Source organism: Periplaneta americana, chromosome 2 (genome assembly GCF_040183065.1).
Source record: "Periplaneta americana isolate PAMFEO1 chromosome 2, P.americana_PAMFEO1_priV1, whole genome shotgun sequence".
Taxonomy (NCBI): domain Eukaryota; kingdom Metazoa; phylum Arthropoda; class Insecta; order Blattodea; family Blattidae; genus Periplaneta; species Periplaneta americana.
The window spans coordinates 107,364,002-107,383,107 of NC_091118.1; the positions used below are offsets into that span (position 1 = coordinate 107,364,002).

A 19,106-nucleotide genomic window follows, 5' to 3' on the forward strand; every position below is an offset into this window, starting at 1 on the left:
TTGAGATATTTTAAACAAAAAAGTACAATATAATTTTGCTCTTCTGTGCTTCCTTTTCGAGAAAAAATTGTTTTATATGGAATATTTAATATTTTGTTTTAGGAAAGTCATTGATTTAATTCCCAATATGCTCAATTGAGCAGTGTATTATGATAATAAATGATTGGAAGAATTTTAGTTTTGTCCTTTAAATGTGCATAAATTTGATCCGAACAAATGTAACTTTTCGATCTGCAAAGGAATTTTACAATGTTACATTTGTTCGGATCAAATTTCTGCACATTTAAAGGACAACACTTAAATTCTTTTAATCATTTAGGCCTATTATCATAATACACTGCTCTCTTAAATTGATTACGCATACTGGGAATTAAATCAATGGCTTTACCAAAACACACTACGAAATGTATCATATATCACAATTTTTATCTCGAAAGCAAAAACGAGCAAATTTGTATTACTTTTTTTGTATGAAATATCTTAGAGATTAATCCCCTAAAATTAATGACATTTCTTACAGTTCATCCTGTATACTGCATACTAAGCTTATCTAAAGATTTTGTAATATATTTTGAAAATTTCATAATTGCAAATACAATGACTTTCGTTTACGGATACTTTGAATATAATATTCGATTCCTGATACGGTCATATATTTTTTTTTCCATTGATAAAATCCTTCCTGCTGCACTATGGCTCTGGTGTTTACCCAGCTTCTAATGGAAATGAGTACCACGGATATTTCCTTAGGAGTAAATACTGAAAGCACGTAGAAAGACTTACCTATTAGCGTCGTGCATTACAGGCGCTATCTTCTGTTCAGGTTTGTGACATTCGATATTCGCCGATGCTCGCTCTGCAAAAGGAGCATGTCGTGTTTTTGAAAATGTTCGCTCTCCTCCACTTCTACCTATTCATCGTCTAACCGCTTGAGAATTTGAGATGAATATGAACTAAGACGAGTTTTGTAATATCTTGGTTGTTCCTCTTATGTTTGAACATTGCAAGACACTAATACCACAGTCTACTATATACAGTCACGAAGCTTGAGTTGTGAGGGTAATTGGAACAATAGAGTGTGCCGGTACTATTTCGCATTGTCTGTGATGAGGCGATAGTAGCAACTATCTATGGATGCATATTTACTACATATTGAGCTTCGTGACTATACAGGGTGTTTCAAAATAACGGGGCATAATTTCAGGTATGTATTTCCCACATATAGACAATCAAAATAGTTCATTACAACATGTGTCCGGAAATGCTTCATTTCCGAGTTATGGCCTTCACAACATTGAAATTCAACGGAACGTTTTTCTTTCCGCAGGTCGTTGTCATTACAGAAGATGTTCAAAATGTCCACCTCCTGCTTGAATACAGACCTCACATCGATGTCTCATTGACCTGCGAACACGATCCTAAACTCCAGGAGTATTGCGTATGTCCTCAGAACATGCCACAATTCGATTCCGAAGGGATTCCAAATCAGGCACCGGAGACGAATAAACCAATGATTTTAAATGGCCCCACATGTAGAAATCGAGAGGGTTCAGATCAGGTGAGCGTGGAGGCCAAGCAATTGGGCCACCTCTACCTATCCATCGATCAGGAAACCTTCGATCCAAGTACCGGCGAGCCGTACGACTGAAGTGTGCAGGAGCGCCATCATGCAAGAAGTGAATATGTTGACGATTGATCAGTGGAGTGTCTTCTAAAACATGAGGTATGGTGTTTTCCAGGAAGTTTGTGTACGCCTGCCCCGTAAGTCTGTTTACAAGTACATGGGGTCCAACTAATCGATCACCAATGATACCGGCCCACATGTTGAGGGAGAACTGCACCTGGTGATGAGATGGAACAGTTGCACGTGGGTTTTCATACGCCCATACATGCTGATTGTGGAAATTTGTTATGCCATCTCGTGTGAACTGTGCTTCATCTGTAAATAATACTAAGGCAGGAAAGTTCGGATTTACACCACACTGCTGCAAGAACCATTGACAGAACCTAACTCGTGCAGGGTAATCTGCTAGTGACAGGGCCTGTACACGTTGCAAATGATAAGGATACAATTGATACTCTTTCAACAGTCTCCAGACAGTCGTATGAGGAACATTGACTTGCAACGCTACCCTTCGTGTGCTGATAGAAGGAGTCATGTTCACAGCCTCCAGAATCTCCTCCTGTACTTCTGGAGTTGTAGATCTTGGTCGTCCCCTTCCCAAACCAGGAGAGTTAAATTTTCCATACTCGCACAGACGGTAATGGAGACGTACAAATGTCTTCCGATCTGGACATTGTCGCTTTGGGTACCTCTCCTGGTACAAACGACGAGCCAGCGCTGCATTGCCATCTGCCTAACCGTACATGAAGTGTATCTCTACCAGCTCTTGATTTGAATACATGTCGCATAGTCTAACGCCTACACAACACTGAATGTAACCTTCGCCTCGGAATGAACTGCCAGAGTGCCCTCTTAATGTCTCCTTTGACGGTAACGACCTGAGGAAAGGAAAACGTTCCGGTGAATTTCAATGTTGTGAAGGCCATAACTCGGAAATAAAGCATTTCTGGGCACATGTTGTATTGATTGTCTACGTGTGGGAAATACATACCTGAAATTATGCCCCGTATTTTTTAAACACCCTGTATACTAGACTGTGCTAATACCTATTGCTATTAATGATGATTGTCTGTAAAGGTTTGAGCCTTAACACCTCGCTACCCTGTGAATCTCCATGGTCAATAATGGGGATAACTAAAAGATGATCGGCAGCGTCTCATGCTTTTTGCTATAGTCATTGAGTTGAAGTAGATTATTATTATTATTATTATTATTATTATTATTATTATTATTATTATTATCATCATCTTATCTTGACTGATAATTAATGTGGGTTTGCATATTGCATATTGCAGGGATTGTAATGGACGAGAAATCGGAAATGTTCAAACATCTGTACTCACCCCCAGAAAGAAAGAGGATGGGTGGGGGAGGGGAGCAAGCAAGATTTTCCGTCTCCCCAATCAATTCGCCGTCTGCCTACCTGCTCGCCCACCGCAAGAGAAATTGCCCCCCAGTTTCGGAGCTGCGCGTCTCTCGCGCGTTGCCTCGTTAGGAAAAGCCAACCCATTCAGCGGAGAAATTCAGAAAGTGGAGGCGAGATTAGAAACTGTGTTCTATGTGTACACAGGGTGATGATGCTAAGAAAAGAGACAGATCCCAAGATATTCTTGACAAAATGGTTGACCCTAAGATGCAATGAAACAATATGCAAATATAGGCCTACATGGGATATCTTGTTTAACAAAAATATATTATATAAGTAATTATCAATCAGAATAGTGTTGACAGACAACATTGTTACAAGGAAGTAGCAATAACACATACAAAATTAACATGTTCAATATTATAGAGGAGATCTTCGGAATATATTTAGTACTTACGTCACTTCTTGTATTTTGCAAAGCAAACATCTCTCCTCTCCTCTCCTCTCCTCTCCTCTCCTCTCCTCTCCTCTCCTCTCCTCTCCTCTCCTCTCCTCTCCTCTCCTCTCCTCTCCTCTCCTCTCATCGTCTATCTCATTTCTCCTTCTCTCTCTCCACTTCCTTTCAAATCCCCGACTCCTTTTTCCTCTCTTCTTTCCATTTATTTTCTTTTCCAATTTCTCCTCCCTTTTCCATACATCTCTCTCCTTCTGGGACCTTTTTCATCCTGTCTATTCCCTCTCATCCTTTTCCTTCTCCTAACCTTCGCTCTATTCCTCATATCTTACCCTACTTATAGCAGAATATAGATTACAAATCCCTAATGATATCGAGGTCACATAACCTATAACTTAAACGTTACTAAAGATTTCACTGCTATCATTGGAGCAGCGTGGTAATCCAAAAATGACAAAGTAGTGAATCGCATTACAGGGATAATTCCCTTGTGATGGAAAGCCAGTTCCAAACTAGAATTCTAAACTAGTCATTACCATCTCTTGAATTTTTTTACAGCCGGCTCTAAATTAACAATTTTATTCTTCCGAAGCTATCTCGGTAGCCATGGTAACGTCTGCCTCAGCCATCCCTTGCTTTTTATCTATAGCATTTATACGCTGGAGCATATAAAAACCGCCTGTTGATGCATTTCCTGCATTTTGTTTACTTCGTATCACACATGAAATTCTGACATAAATTTATCATTTCGTTTCGCATACAATGTCCTCGAAAGTAAAAAGCTATGGAAAAAATTAATTACTTTAATATGAAATATGTAATTGAATAATTTTATTAGTTTCTGTTATGATTTCTAGAAATTAACATCCAGAAACTGAAATAGAAAAAAGTATTGAGTGCAATAGTGAACTAAACTCTATTACGTCTTGTTTGTATGAAACCAAGCCCGAGTATTTAGACATTATCCCCAACTTGAATATGCTATTGGAGCTAAATGACAGCTGTGAGCAGTATGGCATGAAGATAAATGCCAACAAGACGAAGACCATAGTCATAGGAAGATAAATAAAGAAGGTAAACTTGCGAATTCTAAATGAGGCAGTAGAGCAAGTGGACAGCTTCAAATACTTAGGGTGTACTATAAGCAGTAACATTGGTTGTAGGCAGGAAGTCAAAAGGAGGATAGCAATAACCAAGAAAGCTTTTAATAGAAAAAGGAGCATCTTCTGCGGACCTTTGCAAAAAGAACTGAGGAAGAGACTACTAAAGTGCTTTGTGTGGAGTGTGGCATATGGGGCAGAAATATGGACACTACGACGAAATGAAGAGAAACGACTAGAAGCATTTGAAATGTGGATAAGGCGAAGGATTGATCGTGTGAAATGGACAAACAAAATAAGAAACGAAGCTGTGTTGGAAAGAATGGGTGAAGAGAGAATGATGCGGAAACTGATCAGAAAGAGAAAAAGGAATTGGTTGGGTCACTGGCTGAGAAGAAACTGCCTACTGAAGGATGTACTGGAAGGAATGATGAACGGAAGAAGAGTTCGGAGCAGAAGAAGATATCAAATGATAGACGAAATTAAGATACGTGGATCATATGAGGAGACAAAGAGGAAGGCAGAAAATAGGAAAGGCTGGAGAATGCTGGATTTGCAGCATAAGACCTGCCCTTGAATAAACTATAAATGCATCTCCTACTTATATATATATATATATATATATATATATATATATATATATATATATATATATATATCAGTAGCGGACGGTGGGTTTGAAAGTTGAGGAGGCCAAGACGTGAATGATGAGAATATAAAAATATAAGATCTGTGACGTACCTCATTACCAAGCGCAGAATTTATAGATTTTAAGAAATTAAAATTAGGTTTTCCAATATATGTTTTAGGATTTTAAATCTTATGTTAGGCAGTTATATGATTTTACGGGAAAAAATAAAAATAAACAACATACTGTTAATTATTATTACAACGGCTTGGAAAAGTTTGCCTCTCTTTAGGACACTCTAAGTCCTCACCTACGAATTAGGTCTTTTTAGGTCATATTGAATTTAAGAATGTTACTCTTTGCTACATAAAACGAACAAAAAAAGCAATATTTCGAGAGTAACAAGATAGCAACAAAATTGATTCGAACCAAGAATCCGGGTCTTGCTCATTATTATTACATAGTATAATTTTACAGAAAATTAACTGGACGTTCCTCTTTCTTCGCAAACCGATCAAATAAGTCACAACATACTGAATAACTGCTACTAGAAGAAGCTGGAGATAAATCTGCATTTGTTTCTAAACTCGCGATATATTTAAAGTACTGTATAAGTAAATACATCTCGTAACACAAAAGAATAAAACAACAAAAACACCGGCAAACAAGAGAAAATCTAAGAACATAAATTAAAACTTTTACGCAGGGAGAGAAAACTAACAACACGTGACTCAATTTTCTAAAGCTACGAAGAGAGAAAGAGAGAAAGCTTCCCAATACAGCCGAAACCAGCCTTGACTATAAGCAGTACAGTGTTGTCAGCGGTGGGTAGGACGTCTCCAAATCGGCTCCCCTCGCGCGTTCTAGTCAAGTTTAAACACTCTTCTAACCGGCTATCTTATTGGTTGAACTGTTGTTGTCATGGTTACCGGGGAGTAGCGTCATGTACCCGACTCCTCTCTCCCGCTCTCGCATAGACACTGCAGGCCGCTAGATGTCGACCGTACAGGTTACAGCGCTATCTGTTATTTTTCAGTACGAATTATTTGTACTATCTACAGTATAGTGAGTGGGCATCACCAACTGAATGTGGTCGACTTTACGTAACTTACTTCTCAGTCGTAGTGAGGAGTAAAATTAATATACAAGGAAAAATGTTCGTCATTTGCTGTAACTTGTCTGTGATCTTAATTCAGCTGAAATTATTACTGCCATATTGTGTTCTGGTAAAATATTACGGGAGGCTCGGCCTCCCTTGCCTCCCCTGAAAATCCGCCGCTGATATATATATATATATATATATATATATATATATATATATATATATATATATATGAGAACCTTCATGTAGCCTATACTTTACTTTGGCTCCATGGAGTTAGTTTTTTCTGAAAAGATGGTACGATGCAACAATGTCCTGTTGTAGCACCAGTGGCAATAGGTACCACGATGAATTATAAGAAAATCGTGAAATCAGGTGGTTAGGAAACCTAGACAGTATCAGTAAGACATTTTAAAATACTAAATTTATTTACCTGAGATCGAAACTTGGCTCCTTTCATAGGCCTAAGAATCTGTAACTGATAGTGTAATGTAATTCTACCGTATGGAGAAAACTGTACCTTTCCTGTTGTTTGTTGTCTAGTGATAAAGCTTTATATTAAATTTGAAGTTGGCGAATTCTCGTCTAGGGAAATGGATAGGTTAATTATGAATTTCTTCGAAAGCCAAGAAAACATCTCGGACAGATTATTGCAAATTTATGTGAAGTATAAGGACTTCTAAATCGGGAAATGTGAAGTTTCAGGACACGGTGAAATACCCGAACGCCTAATTTTGATCACAGTCGCCTTGAAAGCCTAAAAACTCAAAAGTAATGCATCCTAATTGAGAGCGCCCCGACAAAAATTACCGACCCGGCTCTCTTTCCCTCCCCACTAAGTTAACTGATTCGGGACAGATGTCTCTACGAGTCGAAATTTCGATTAAGACGGCAAATTTTTCTGTAGTACTACTTCTCATGAGATTAACACAGGCTTCTAGCGGACAGGCCAAGTAAAGGAATAGTAATCACGAAGGCGAAAACTGTAAAGTGATACGAAGGCTGATTAATGTATGGGACCTCGAAATAAAACCATAATCTTGCGTTTAGCATTGTGAAACATAGTGGAAACGTTTCTATTCACCTAAAATAGTTCACACATTTCCTGTAGTTTCAATTGTACCTCAAGTTGTGTTTCTGTTGTTATAGGGACTGCAGAGTGGTGCGGGATCCCCAGACCCTCAAGTCCAAAGGTTATGGCTTCGTCTCCTTCGTCAAAAAAGCGGTAAGTACACAAGCAGCTTTTGCGTTGTGAGTAAACGTCTAGTTCATTGCTGCATGAATGCAGACACGTGGGCGTCCGTGTATTGACGCTAGGAGCAAGAACTCTGTGGGTTGAGTGTTACATGTGAGTGGGAATTTTGTCCAGTTTCTATCGAGTTAATTCCAGGAATCGATGTACAATGATGAGCACGTCGTTCGTAGCTTAGAGTTCAGTTAAGTTGTGAGATAATTATTGTTGTAATTTGTTTTCGTGTTTGAGTCTTTATGTTTTTAAGGAGTATCCATACAACATCTTAAAATTTTGGAAAGAAATATTATATTAGGGCATTTATGTTGTATGAACAAGAGAAGCGACTCTGAGAACAGCTCAGTACGACCGCATATTTCATCAAATAGGCTACAATTGTTAACCTGTAGGAATGATCTACTTTTAAAGGCAACATGCCTAAAGTTAAAACAGAGCCGAAATCAAATAACAAAACAAGATTTTGAATCAATTACTGGAGAAAACTGGCATTATTCCACGCAATGGCATTGGTGTGAAATTAGAAGAGTATGATACAATAAGTTAAAAGGTATACCGAGCGAGTTGGCTCAGACGGTAACGTTTGAGACTCGCATTCGGGAGGTCCCGGGTTCAAACCCCGTGTCCGACAATCTGACTGGAGCTTTTGATGGTTCCCCTCAGTCACAAAGGAAGGTGCCGGATTAGAAATTTGCATGTCATGATTCATCACTGCCATAATCACCAATATTATAAACATTAATCAAAACCTACAAACAGTTACATGAACACAAACAATCTACAACACACAATGGTAACAAGAGATCAGCAACAGTGGGGGCTGTCTACTGGTATATCCACAGATCCTAAAACACGCGATATGACCACAGATGTTAAAGCGTGCAAAAAAAAAAAGTTCAGAGGAATAAATAAGCGTAAATCTTGTTAATATTACAGGATAACATTTGAAAAACAACACAGACTGTTTATCATAATTTATATATAAATTTATATAATACACAACAGAACATGTAATACTGAATAATACATCAGACTACAGAATATAATTACAACAATAGGAATAAAAAATAAAATAATACAATCAATATAAAAAGAGGATAACGGTAATATTAACAAAATTTGAGGACCGAATGAGCATCGCTCGTGAATAAAGTAGGACAATTTATGAAAAAAATATATATTCCGAAATTACAGAATACAAATATAATATAGGTTGATTAATTCATACACATAGGCTATAAACTATAGACTGTTGGCAACATATTTGAGATTCCGAAACAGGTAACTTATAACCCCGAAAAATGTATGGCGTAGATGTTAAGTCCTTGGTAGGAGGTGTATGAAATATAGTGAAATACGAAAGTTCTTACAAATTAAAAGGACAACATACAAAAAATTGACAATATTTCAAAGAAAATAAGATACCCATCGAAAACGTGATCATCATTAACATTATCCTTCACGAATTTAGGCGTTTAGCTCTCACCTACGGTCTTCAGAAACCCTCGAAACATGAGCCAAACCTATCCAATAAAGTATTCCTTCGATATAGTAATGTTTAAGACCATTTCCCTCGTGTACCAATCCACAGATGGAGTGTAAGAATGTAAAGTAATCAAAACCATCTTTCGCTACAATAAAGCTGAAAGTTTGCAGTTTGATCCATAGTGCAAGAAGAAAATATCTGTAGTGCTCGGGAAAAGTGACACAAGTCAATTTCCACAAACCTTTTTTGATAATTTATTGACAACTTACGGAACATCTGTTCGCTTGGAAAAAAATACATAGGTATCCCTCCCATTACAATAATTCATACAGAAAAAAAATCAAATCGACATAAACCAGTGTAAGTTGTCAATAAATTATCAAAAAAGGTTTACGAAAATTGACTAATGTCACTGCAGATATGTCCATATCCCACATTTCCACCATATGTCACAGAATGTATCAGAAATTTGGTTTCCCTTGATTAAGAATCGGACAAATTTTAACTCAGGCTAGAGGGCGAGTTTCTCTTTCCGCAAACTTGGATCCGACACTCTTCAAGTGGATATACTCGCATCTACAATAGTTATAGTGCAGAAAGGCTTTCTTTTATAGAATGAAATAAGATCGCCATCAGGTCAATGAATTATAATTGATCCTAGGTAAATATGAAGATAAGATGAAGATGATGAAAACGACTATGCTTATGGTCATGTGATGATGATGGTTGTGACTCTAACAAACAATACCTTGATTAGGATTCACTTTACGCAAAGCACTTGCCCATGAGTCCAGAAGTTTTAATGCCTTGAATTGCCACGTTGTGTGATATCATTTAGAGGGTCGCTGCTTGAATCTGTGATGGCCCGCATTGTCACCTCCGTGGCAGTAAGCACACTTGTCAGCCCGATTCGAATTGTTCCCCAGTGCCCAATAAGCTGGAAGGAAAACTGAACTTCAAACAACGAGCACACAAACTTCCACTTGCACCCGTCTGATCCTAATTTATTAGCGGTGTTCGCCATCCCCGCCCGTTGAGAGACGCAAACCGCTAACCTCACACGCCGCGCCGTGCTGCATAATCCTGTCCTGAATGTCTTAATAACGTCTAAGAAATTGTCCGCCCGCCACCGAGAGCGCCGCTTGTCAGTCACATATTTTATCTCAATAGAGGGTGATGCGATTTTTGGTTCATGGATGGAGAACTTTATTCTGTTCTTGACCAGGAATGTCAGTGGTTTGAAATGAATTACATTTTATTTCTTCATTGTTTAATTTTAAATAGAACTTCTGTGGTAAAGTACTTACCATATCTGCTCCCGGATGAAACTTCAAGTCCACCTGTGGAGTAACGGTCAGCGCGTCTGGCTGCGAAACCAGGTGGCCCGGGTTCGAATCCCGGTCGGAGCAAGTTACCTGGTTGAGGTTTTTCCGGGGTTTTCCCTCAACCCAATACGAGCAAATGTTGGGCAACTTTCGGTGCTGGATCCCGGACTCATTTCACCGGCATTATCACCTTCATATCATTCAGACGCTAAATAACCTAGATGTTGATACAGCGTCGTAAAATAGCCCAACAAAATAAAAAATTGAACTTCAATCTCGGTCGAAAGGGATTGGGTTTTTACGCAAAAATATGTTTGTGTAAAGCTATTAGTCCAATGTAGCAGATTTATTGCACGTGAAAGATACTACGTTAATAAATAACGTTCATCATCATCATTATCTTGTAGCTTTCAAGAAATTAGGCTACTTATTGACTCTTTCGGTTCACTTTTCTAAACATCTCTTTATAATTCGTCCGTGTTTTCTTCCTTTTAATCTACAGGTTTTTAAAATTTCCGGTAGTCAGTCTATTTCTTGTTATTCTGTCTACGTGTTCAAACCATTCGGTTTATAATTTTTGGTTTTTCTAATATACTGTAACTATTTTCAATTCATCGACAATCTCTGTTATTTTCGTAACCTATCCTAATAAAACTTTCTGTTTTTCTCATGCCATAGAAAAAAAAAAAAGTCTTTTCTTGTCGGATTTACTAGTCAGGTGCTATGTCCCCTAATATGTTACAAGCATATTGCATTATCAGTCCAGTAGCGGTGTTGCCATCTTTATTAGAGTCCTGCTTAACCGGTTCGAAATAAAGATGACTTATTATTACAGAACGCCTGACATAGGCAGTATGCAAATCTCTTCCGTATTGGGACTGATTCAGTGTTTGCTGTTTAGCGAATATTCGAGTTGTTCCGTGCTCTTTGTGGATGAACGACTTTGGAGTATAAAGTAGGGCAGCGGTGGCGAAAATGTCATCGTGCGCCGAGCCACTGTGTAACCTGCAACGTGCATAGCACCTATGGAGGGAGGCGGACACCCGAAAGGGAAGTAAAGCAGCTGTCCGACTTATTAACGGATTTTCATTTTCCTTACGTCAAGCACTTAAATATAATTTTATACAGTATAAGGTTACGAACTAATGTTTAGTACGTGTCACGAAGAAAGAAATGAATAAGAAAACATAGGACACATTATTACAACCTATTAACTGTCTTCAGAATGTCTTTGCGACAGAATTTAAAAATCAGGAATTATGTCATTTACTGCCAGTCGTAGTTGATCACGAAGGTATTTGTCTGTCAGTCGTGATCTAAATTTGGTTTTTACTATTTTAAGTGTTGAAAATAATTTTTTACAAACTTAAGTTGTAGCGAACATGGCTTCAACACAGCAAGCGAAAGAACGAAGCTTCGGGTATTTATTTTTTGGCAAAGATTTGAAAGTTCAACATTTGTCAAGTCCTTACATCTAGCTTTCATTTGACATCACATAGTAAATCAGTGAGTTCAAATTGAAGAGCTAACCGCATTATTCGTACATCTGAAAAAGGATCGACGTACAGAGATGATGATGATGATGATGATGATGATGATGATGATGATGATGATGATGAAGAAGAAGAAGATAACAACAACAATAACACTTAACCTTTTAATGTTTCATCAGTAACATGTAGTATAATGCCGTTTTATGTTATACAACCGTTTTCCTCGTAATACTTGTGAACAAATCATACATTTAATATTCTCATCTTATTGACAGCAAAAAAATGCGCCCTCCCATCCTACTTGGAACTTTCGTACATGGTTTCGAGAGAGACATATGCCACTCGCAGGTCAGAGACAAATACAAATGGAACGGAGTTCGACTCCAGTGAATGAGAGGGTGGGGGTTGGCGGAGGTTAGAAGCAAGCGAAATGCACAGCTATCACTGCGAGCCACAATGTCTCGCGAGTCACTTTCTCGCTACGGCTGAAGTAGGGTATCGTCAAGAGCAACAATATTCAGAGTGAAACTACAACCATTTGGAATCTGCAAGTACTTTTTTGTTTAAAATAAAACATAATAAACGTTACAATGGACTGTATGCACTTATTTCATTTTGTTCTGTAATTATTATATATATTTTTTCATTTATTTACGTATCATATTTCACATTATGCATTATGTTTATTTCCTTTCCTATTACCAAAATATACATACATTAGTTCATTTATGTGTTAGTTATGAAAGTACTGCAAATTCAAAATATTTAAAAACATATAGATACGAGTATATTAAAGTGATCAATTAACATATTTTTCAATTACACAAATTTTATGTCTCCCTTTATATACTCAGAAAATGTTAGTGTATGATGGAGTGTTCCTGATGTTCTATCTAGTTTGCAAAACATTATGGATTACCGCTTTAAGTTCAAACATTCGGTCCCCTTAGCCTATGAGTTGCAGTTTTGACGCATTGGAAGCTCGCCTACGCTCTATCCCGCCTGGTGCTGTGTTAAAGAACAAACACAGAATTCCCCTTGGTTGTCACGACGACGTGGGAGCAGGCTTTGTGCACAGGGCTGCCGGTGTTTCTGCAGATGGCTTTTATCAGAATTTTCAGGACACACTTATCGGCACTTTTTATCATCCATATTGATATTCGACTCCAGTAACTTCGATTAGAGGTACAATTGTATGTCCAGTTTGTTATAAAGTACTCCATTCCTAATTCTTAAATATAACTGAAAAATAATTGAAAACCTCCCCGGAAAAATGATGTACGTAATATCAGAGTCTTGAAATATGTGATATAAGTGGAAAAAGTAATTTTAAAACATTTACTTATAACAACAAATTATTGCGTTGAATTCCTGAAAAAGTTATATTCCTGTTTAGTCAAGTGGTTGTGTTGGTAAATATAGGCCTAACGAAATATATCCCTGAAATTATTTTCTTTTCTACTGAAACACGAATTACAGTTTTGTTGGTTTCATCATTATTCCGATGAGATCTTCAATTATGCAGTTACAAATACATAATTATATAAACACAAAATAGAAGACTGTTCAGTAACGATTTTAAGTTCTAAACGAAAACGCTTAGTTAGAGAATTCCAAAAATGCTCCATAACTATAATCTTAAGAGGAAAAAAAGACTCAAAATCATAATTCAGAAACTGGAGAGAATGTTTTGAACAAAAATCATAAAATTGATTTCTTTTTTTAACTTTGGCTTCATAATTATATTAATTACGTAATATCGTGATTTCTAATTTATAATCTGTACTTAAAATTCACAATTATAATTTATAACTTAAGAATGCATTTTCTTCGATAATAGGATCAGTTCTGAGACATTCCATGGATTTAAAATAGCCCAAAGAGTGGAAGAAGAGAAATTTCTGCTGTGGCATTTCATTCGCAAGGAACAAAAACTGCATGTGATCAAAACATAACAGACCGTGATGAGGATGATATTATTATGTTTTTAACATGGCATTTAACGACGCTGTATGAACTACTACGAGTATTTTATCTGACATCAATAGAATTGGTGAAAGTGAAATAGCATTTTGAATCCGAATATTCGCCACAAGGTTACCTGAAATTCATCTTACAATTGGAAAAAAAAAACTTAAGAAGAAACCGTCCACCGCTGTGGAGTAACGGTTACCATGCATGACCGTGAAATGGGCGGACCAGGGTTCAAATCCTGGTTGGGACAAGTTACCTGGTTGAGAGTTTTTTCCTGGGTTTTCTCTCAATCCATTAAGAGCAAGTGCTGGGCAACTTTCGGCGCTGGACCCTGGACTCATTTCGCTGACATTATCACCTCAAAATCATTCAAATGCTAGCTAACCGTAGCAGTAGCAAGTTTTTCATAGTCCTAAGAGGAGAATATTCATATTTACTCTATTATTTACACATGAGTTCTTAGGGACCCCCCGTTATGAATTATTGTATATTCTGTCATGCATCTTAGGGTTAAAAAGAACTTAAGATGCCTAAATTCTGATGTGTTCCTCTATGTAAAAACCGGGGAAAGTTTTTGCCTTCAATCAGTTTCCGAAAGGTGCTTACAACTAGCTGAGACCTCCTCCACATACATTCACGAACTGCTGCATCACGCTCAAGATACTGCGTGTTGTTGGTGAATTTTGATTTCACAACAGACAGCGCAAATACATCACTCGTCCGAACAGAGAATTTTATATACAGGGTGAGTCAGGAGGTAAGGTACATGGTTTGAGGGATGACAATATTGATAAACCTGAACAAAAAAATGTATATGAACATATGTCATATTTTTAACGGTTTCGGATAAAACTAATGGAAACAATGAGGAACGGTAAAAGTGCAGGTGATAGTAAATTAAAACATTTTTCCTTATGTTCTGTTTAATTGTATACTTTTCTTCAAAGAACATGTTCAAAAAGTCCACAGTCAACTTCAATGTACTTTGCAGCTCTTGTAGACACCTGCTGTGTTGCTCATCTGAACTCATTCGGATATTCCTTTACTTGAGCACAAGCATGTAAAATGCGAGCGAGAAGTTCCTCCCTTGTTTCCACTTTGCGCTTGTAGACTTCGCTCTTAAGGCAACCCCACACACAGTAATCCAATGGAGTAAGGTCAGGTGACCTCGGTGGCCAAGAAATGACTTCACCGCCACCGATCCAACGCCCAAGGTACATTTCATTGATCCTACTACAACTTATTGTCGTTTTGGTTGCATCCGCAGTTTTGATGAAGGACATGAGACTGACGTCCGTCATTTTCAAACAGCTGTATGTCATATAATGTTAAGAACAGGGCATATGTTCATATAAACATTTTTGTTCAGAATAGCAATATTATTACCCTTCAAACCATATACCTTTCCTCCTGACTCACCCTGTATACAGTATGCGGCAAAACAAACAACATTGCAATTATCGCTCATCTGTTGTCCATGTTTCCCCCAGCAACCAAGCATTTATTTATTTTATATGAAGTTTGAGGTATTTTATATTCAGTGTTCGGATTACTGCTGCAATTATGGTTATCACAACAGAGGAGAAGGTATTTATTTTCGAGCATTATTTCTGGTCATACGGAATTCTGAAATTACAAACATATTTACTCTGAAAATCAAAATACTGTAAGTCATTATAACCTGCAAAGCGAAAACGGACTGATCACTTAATACGGATTTCTTGACGACAGCTAACATTGTTTTGTTATTTGGTGCCGCATCGCTCCTGGTACTGCTCTTTAAAGTGTCGCAAGCTCGGCTCATTCTGACGCCCCACTCCTTATGACCGGAAATAATGCTCGACAATAAACACCTTCTCCTCTGTTGTGAGAACCATAATTATAGAAATCAACACAACACTGAATTCACAGTATGTCAAACTAATGCGGGGAAACTTGGACAGCAGATGAACAATAATAATTTTAGTGTCGTTTGTTTTGCGCATATGGTACAAAACAAATCATTTTGTAAGTAATTTGAAGTCTGCATCGCATAATGATTTTTTTTTCAATCTTCAATTCAATCCCATAGATTTCACACTTCCTAAGCACAAGAAGTCCATCAGGTATATATGTGATAGTTTCACACGTGGCTGAAATGAAGCAAAGAGATCTTCGAAACATGTGCCATTATTAGGAGATGACTTGGACTGTTCTGATTCCTCCGTTATTGGGTGATGCATCTTTATTTCCATCTAAATATAATATGTTTTCAATCTTAAAAGTATAACTAATTAAATAGCGCTTCAAAAGTGCTAGCTATTCAGTAAGTGACTACTTGAACTAAGGATTTGCTGGTTATATACCAGTGGTGAGAGTATAGTTTCATTTTGGGAGAAGGCAAAGAAAAATTGTTACATTTATTTTACATGTAACCTTGACTGCAAGCTATATTAGCTTAGATCAGAGGTCTCCAAAAAGCGTATCGTCATTCGTGCTCTCGATACTGACCGCCGAATACAGAGTGCTGTAAGGCTAGAGAAGGGGGAGAGACTCGTACCTCAACAGATGGAAGCGATCAGTGGGGGATCGCGGCAACAGTCTACTTATGTTTACAAATAATAATATCAAAAGAATAAGAACTATCGTACGTTTGTATATTATTTTGACATACTATGAAGCTGGAGCCCCGTCTGTTGCTATTGACACAAGCCACTGCAAATTCAACCTCTTCTGTTCTATGGTGCCTTTCTTTTTTTTTACTTTAGTAAGTTATTTTACGACGCTTTATCAACATCTTAAGCTATTTAGCGTCTGAATGAGATGAAGGTGATAATGCCGGTGAAGTGAGTCCAAGGTCCAACACCGAAAGTTACCCAGCATTTGCTCATATTGGGTTGAGGGAAACCCCCGGAAAAAACCTCAACCAGGTAACTTGCCCCGACCGGGAATCGAACCCGGGCCACCTGGTTTCGCGGATAGACGCGCTAACCGTTACTCCACAGGTGTGGATTGGTGCCTTTCAGTGCCTGGAAAAGATCTTCTCCATTTGTATTTTGCAATTACATCTAGAAGACATTCAGACACAGTAAAATGTTCATTAACTCCTCGGCTGAAAATGGCTAGGTGAGCTTTGTCATTTCTATCTGTGCTTTCGTCCAATGGAAGTGAGTAAGCCACAAACTGGTTAATTGCGGTTTCAGCTTTAAATTCAATTGCATTTACAACCTTGAAATTCCTTCTCTGAACTGTAATTGGAAGCAATTTAATTTTCTTAAACTTTGCCTTTGTTCTGGACACAGTATTTTAGTAACGTCCTGTATGCACGATTTTATAAATGATGCTTCTGTAAAGGGCTTCATTGATTTTCCAATATTCCAAGCTAAAACATAGCTAGCAAGAAGCTGTTTTTGTTTAATACTGAGGACACATGTGTGATTTCTGTTTGTATTTTCTTGTTTTATATTTATCAATATATTTGTAGGCCTACACATTTCACCTAAAATTAAACGAAAAACTATATGTTTGTCATACGGAACTGAGAGTAAACGTATTGTAATATACTGATTATTATGTATAACCAACGGTTATACAGATAGCCACAAAATAAATATTTTCACGTGTCCAACATGCCTGTAGTTGTATGATATTCTTTGTGAAGAGTCCAGTATTGTCGTCGCATGGTGATTTTCAACACACCCTTAAGAATTTTCGAACAAAATAAGCATTTCACATTCTCCCCACTAACACAAAAAAAATTCTCTTCCTATTCATTCTTGAATGTACTACGTCCATGATTAGAAGACATGGTGAAAAGGTGGAACACGCCGACCAACACAATGATAATGGCAGTCCGCCACTGCTTTTCGTTTGTGCATAAACATTGAGTACAGTACAGGTGGAGATGGGTGAGGCGGAGCGCGCTCTTGCGTACTGGCTTCAGTTCCGTTCAGGGGCTTACTCGCGAGTACGCTTTTGGAGACGTCTGGCTGAGATTATGTTCAGTACTTGTATGGGTTTCCGGAGTTTACCTCTGGATTTTGCACTGGATGATACTAGGCCTACAGTAAAACTTTCGATTAACTGGCATGTTGATTACCCGGGACAATCTGTAATGAGAAAAAAATACATATGCCTATAAATAGTCTCTGTACAAAGTAAGGAACTAAGAGAAACTTGACTTCAAAAATCCATTTCTTTAATGTAGACTAATATTAAAGCATGTTTGAACTTCAAGCTGTAATACTTTCGAAACTGAATGTCCTGAGCCTACTAAATACACAAATAATGGTGAGACTACTGCGATCATATTATTTCATCTTTTTAAAAATTTTATTTGACCTTTCTGCAGCTGGAAAAATTATAGGAACCAAAGTACAATAGTCCCTTGCCTATAACAAAAACCTGCATAATATGCTGTTTTTCGCGTAAGGTATACAGTAATGATTAAGGATGCAATATTCACCTTCCACAAACTTTTATTTTTATTTACTTGTGCACCTACGGTACAGTTTTCAAAGTTTTCGTTTAGGTTCATGAACCTTTGATATTTTACTCGCATCTATATTCTGCATTCTGTAGATTTCCTCACCATTCCTTAAGGGGAATCGCTCAGTATTATACACATGTTTACGTTATTATTTATTCCAAATTAAATTAAAATATGGGATAAGAAGATACTGAATTGTATAAAATTTTACTAACTTGTACAAAATAATTATAAATTAAATAATTACACGCACAGAAAACCAACATGTGAGAGAACGTAAGCAACTTTAGCTTAACTTATGGCATAATTACAGCCCTGCAACATGTTGTACCGCATGGAACGCTCCTGCCATCTAACGACAAAATTTGGATATGTATCCATAAATAAACAAATTAAATAAATAAATAAAGCAAAGCAATAAATGAATAAGTGAATCAGTAAATAAATAAGTAGGCCTACAAAGTAAATACGTAAATGAATAAATAAAACAATAAATAAATAATAAAACAATAAATAAATAAATAGAGACAGTAATTAGCTACTTAAATATTTCAATTTTGAGCCTGTGTTCTCTTGCTTTGTACGAACACGAAATTCGCCACGTGTCCTTGTGCCGTTCTTGCATTGTAACTCGTGTCATCAATCTCGTGCGAGCGAGTGGCGCTGCTGTGAGCTGGGATTCATGTACGTCGTATGATGACAACACACGCGGAGAGCTCACGGCTGCGCTTCCTTCCGCCTCGCCTGCCCAACCAGTTGTACTTCCGTCCACAGGCGTTAAAAAATCAGTCCAGTACATGTATCACCAAGGAACTACCCAAATACATTCATGGCGCA

General features: G+C 37.5%; 1 protein-coding gene across 6 annotated transcripts in view; it reads left to right on the plus strand.

Annotated features, from left to right (window-relative positions):
• Window positions 1–19,106, plus strand: part of LOC138694481 (cytotoxic granule associated RNA binding protein TIA1-like) — a 1,343,307-nt gene that overhangs the window by 908,833 nt on the left and 415,368 nt on the right. For all 6 annotated transcript variants that reach the window (XM_069818236.1, XM_069818239.1, XM_069818240.1 and 3 more), the window contains exon 3: window positions 7,424–7,499. In XM_069818236.1, coding sequence (XP_069674337.1) covers window positions 7,424–7,499 — 76 coding nt within the window. The remainder of the gene's footprint in view (window positions 1–7,423; window positions 7,500–19,106) is intronic.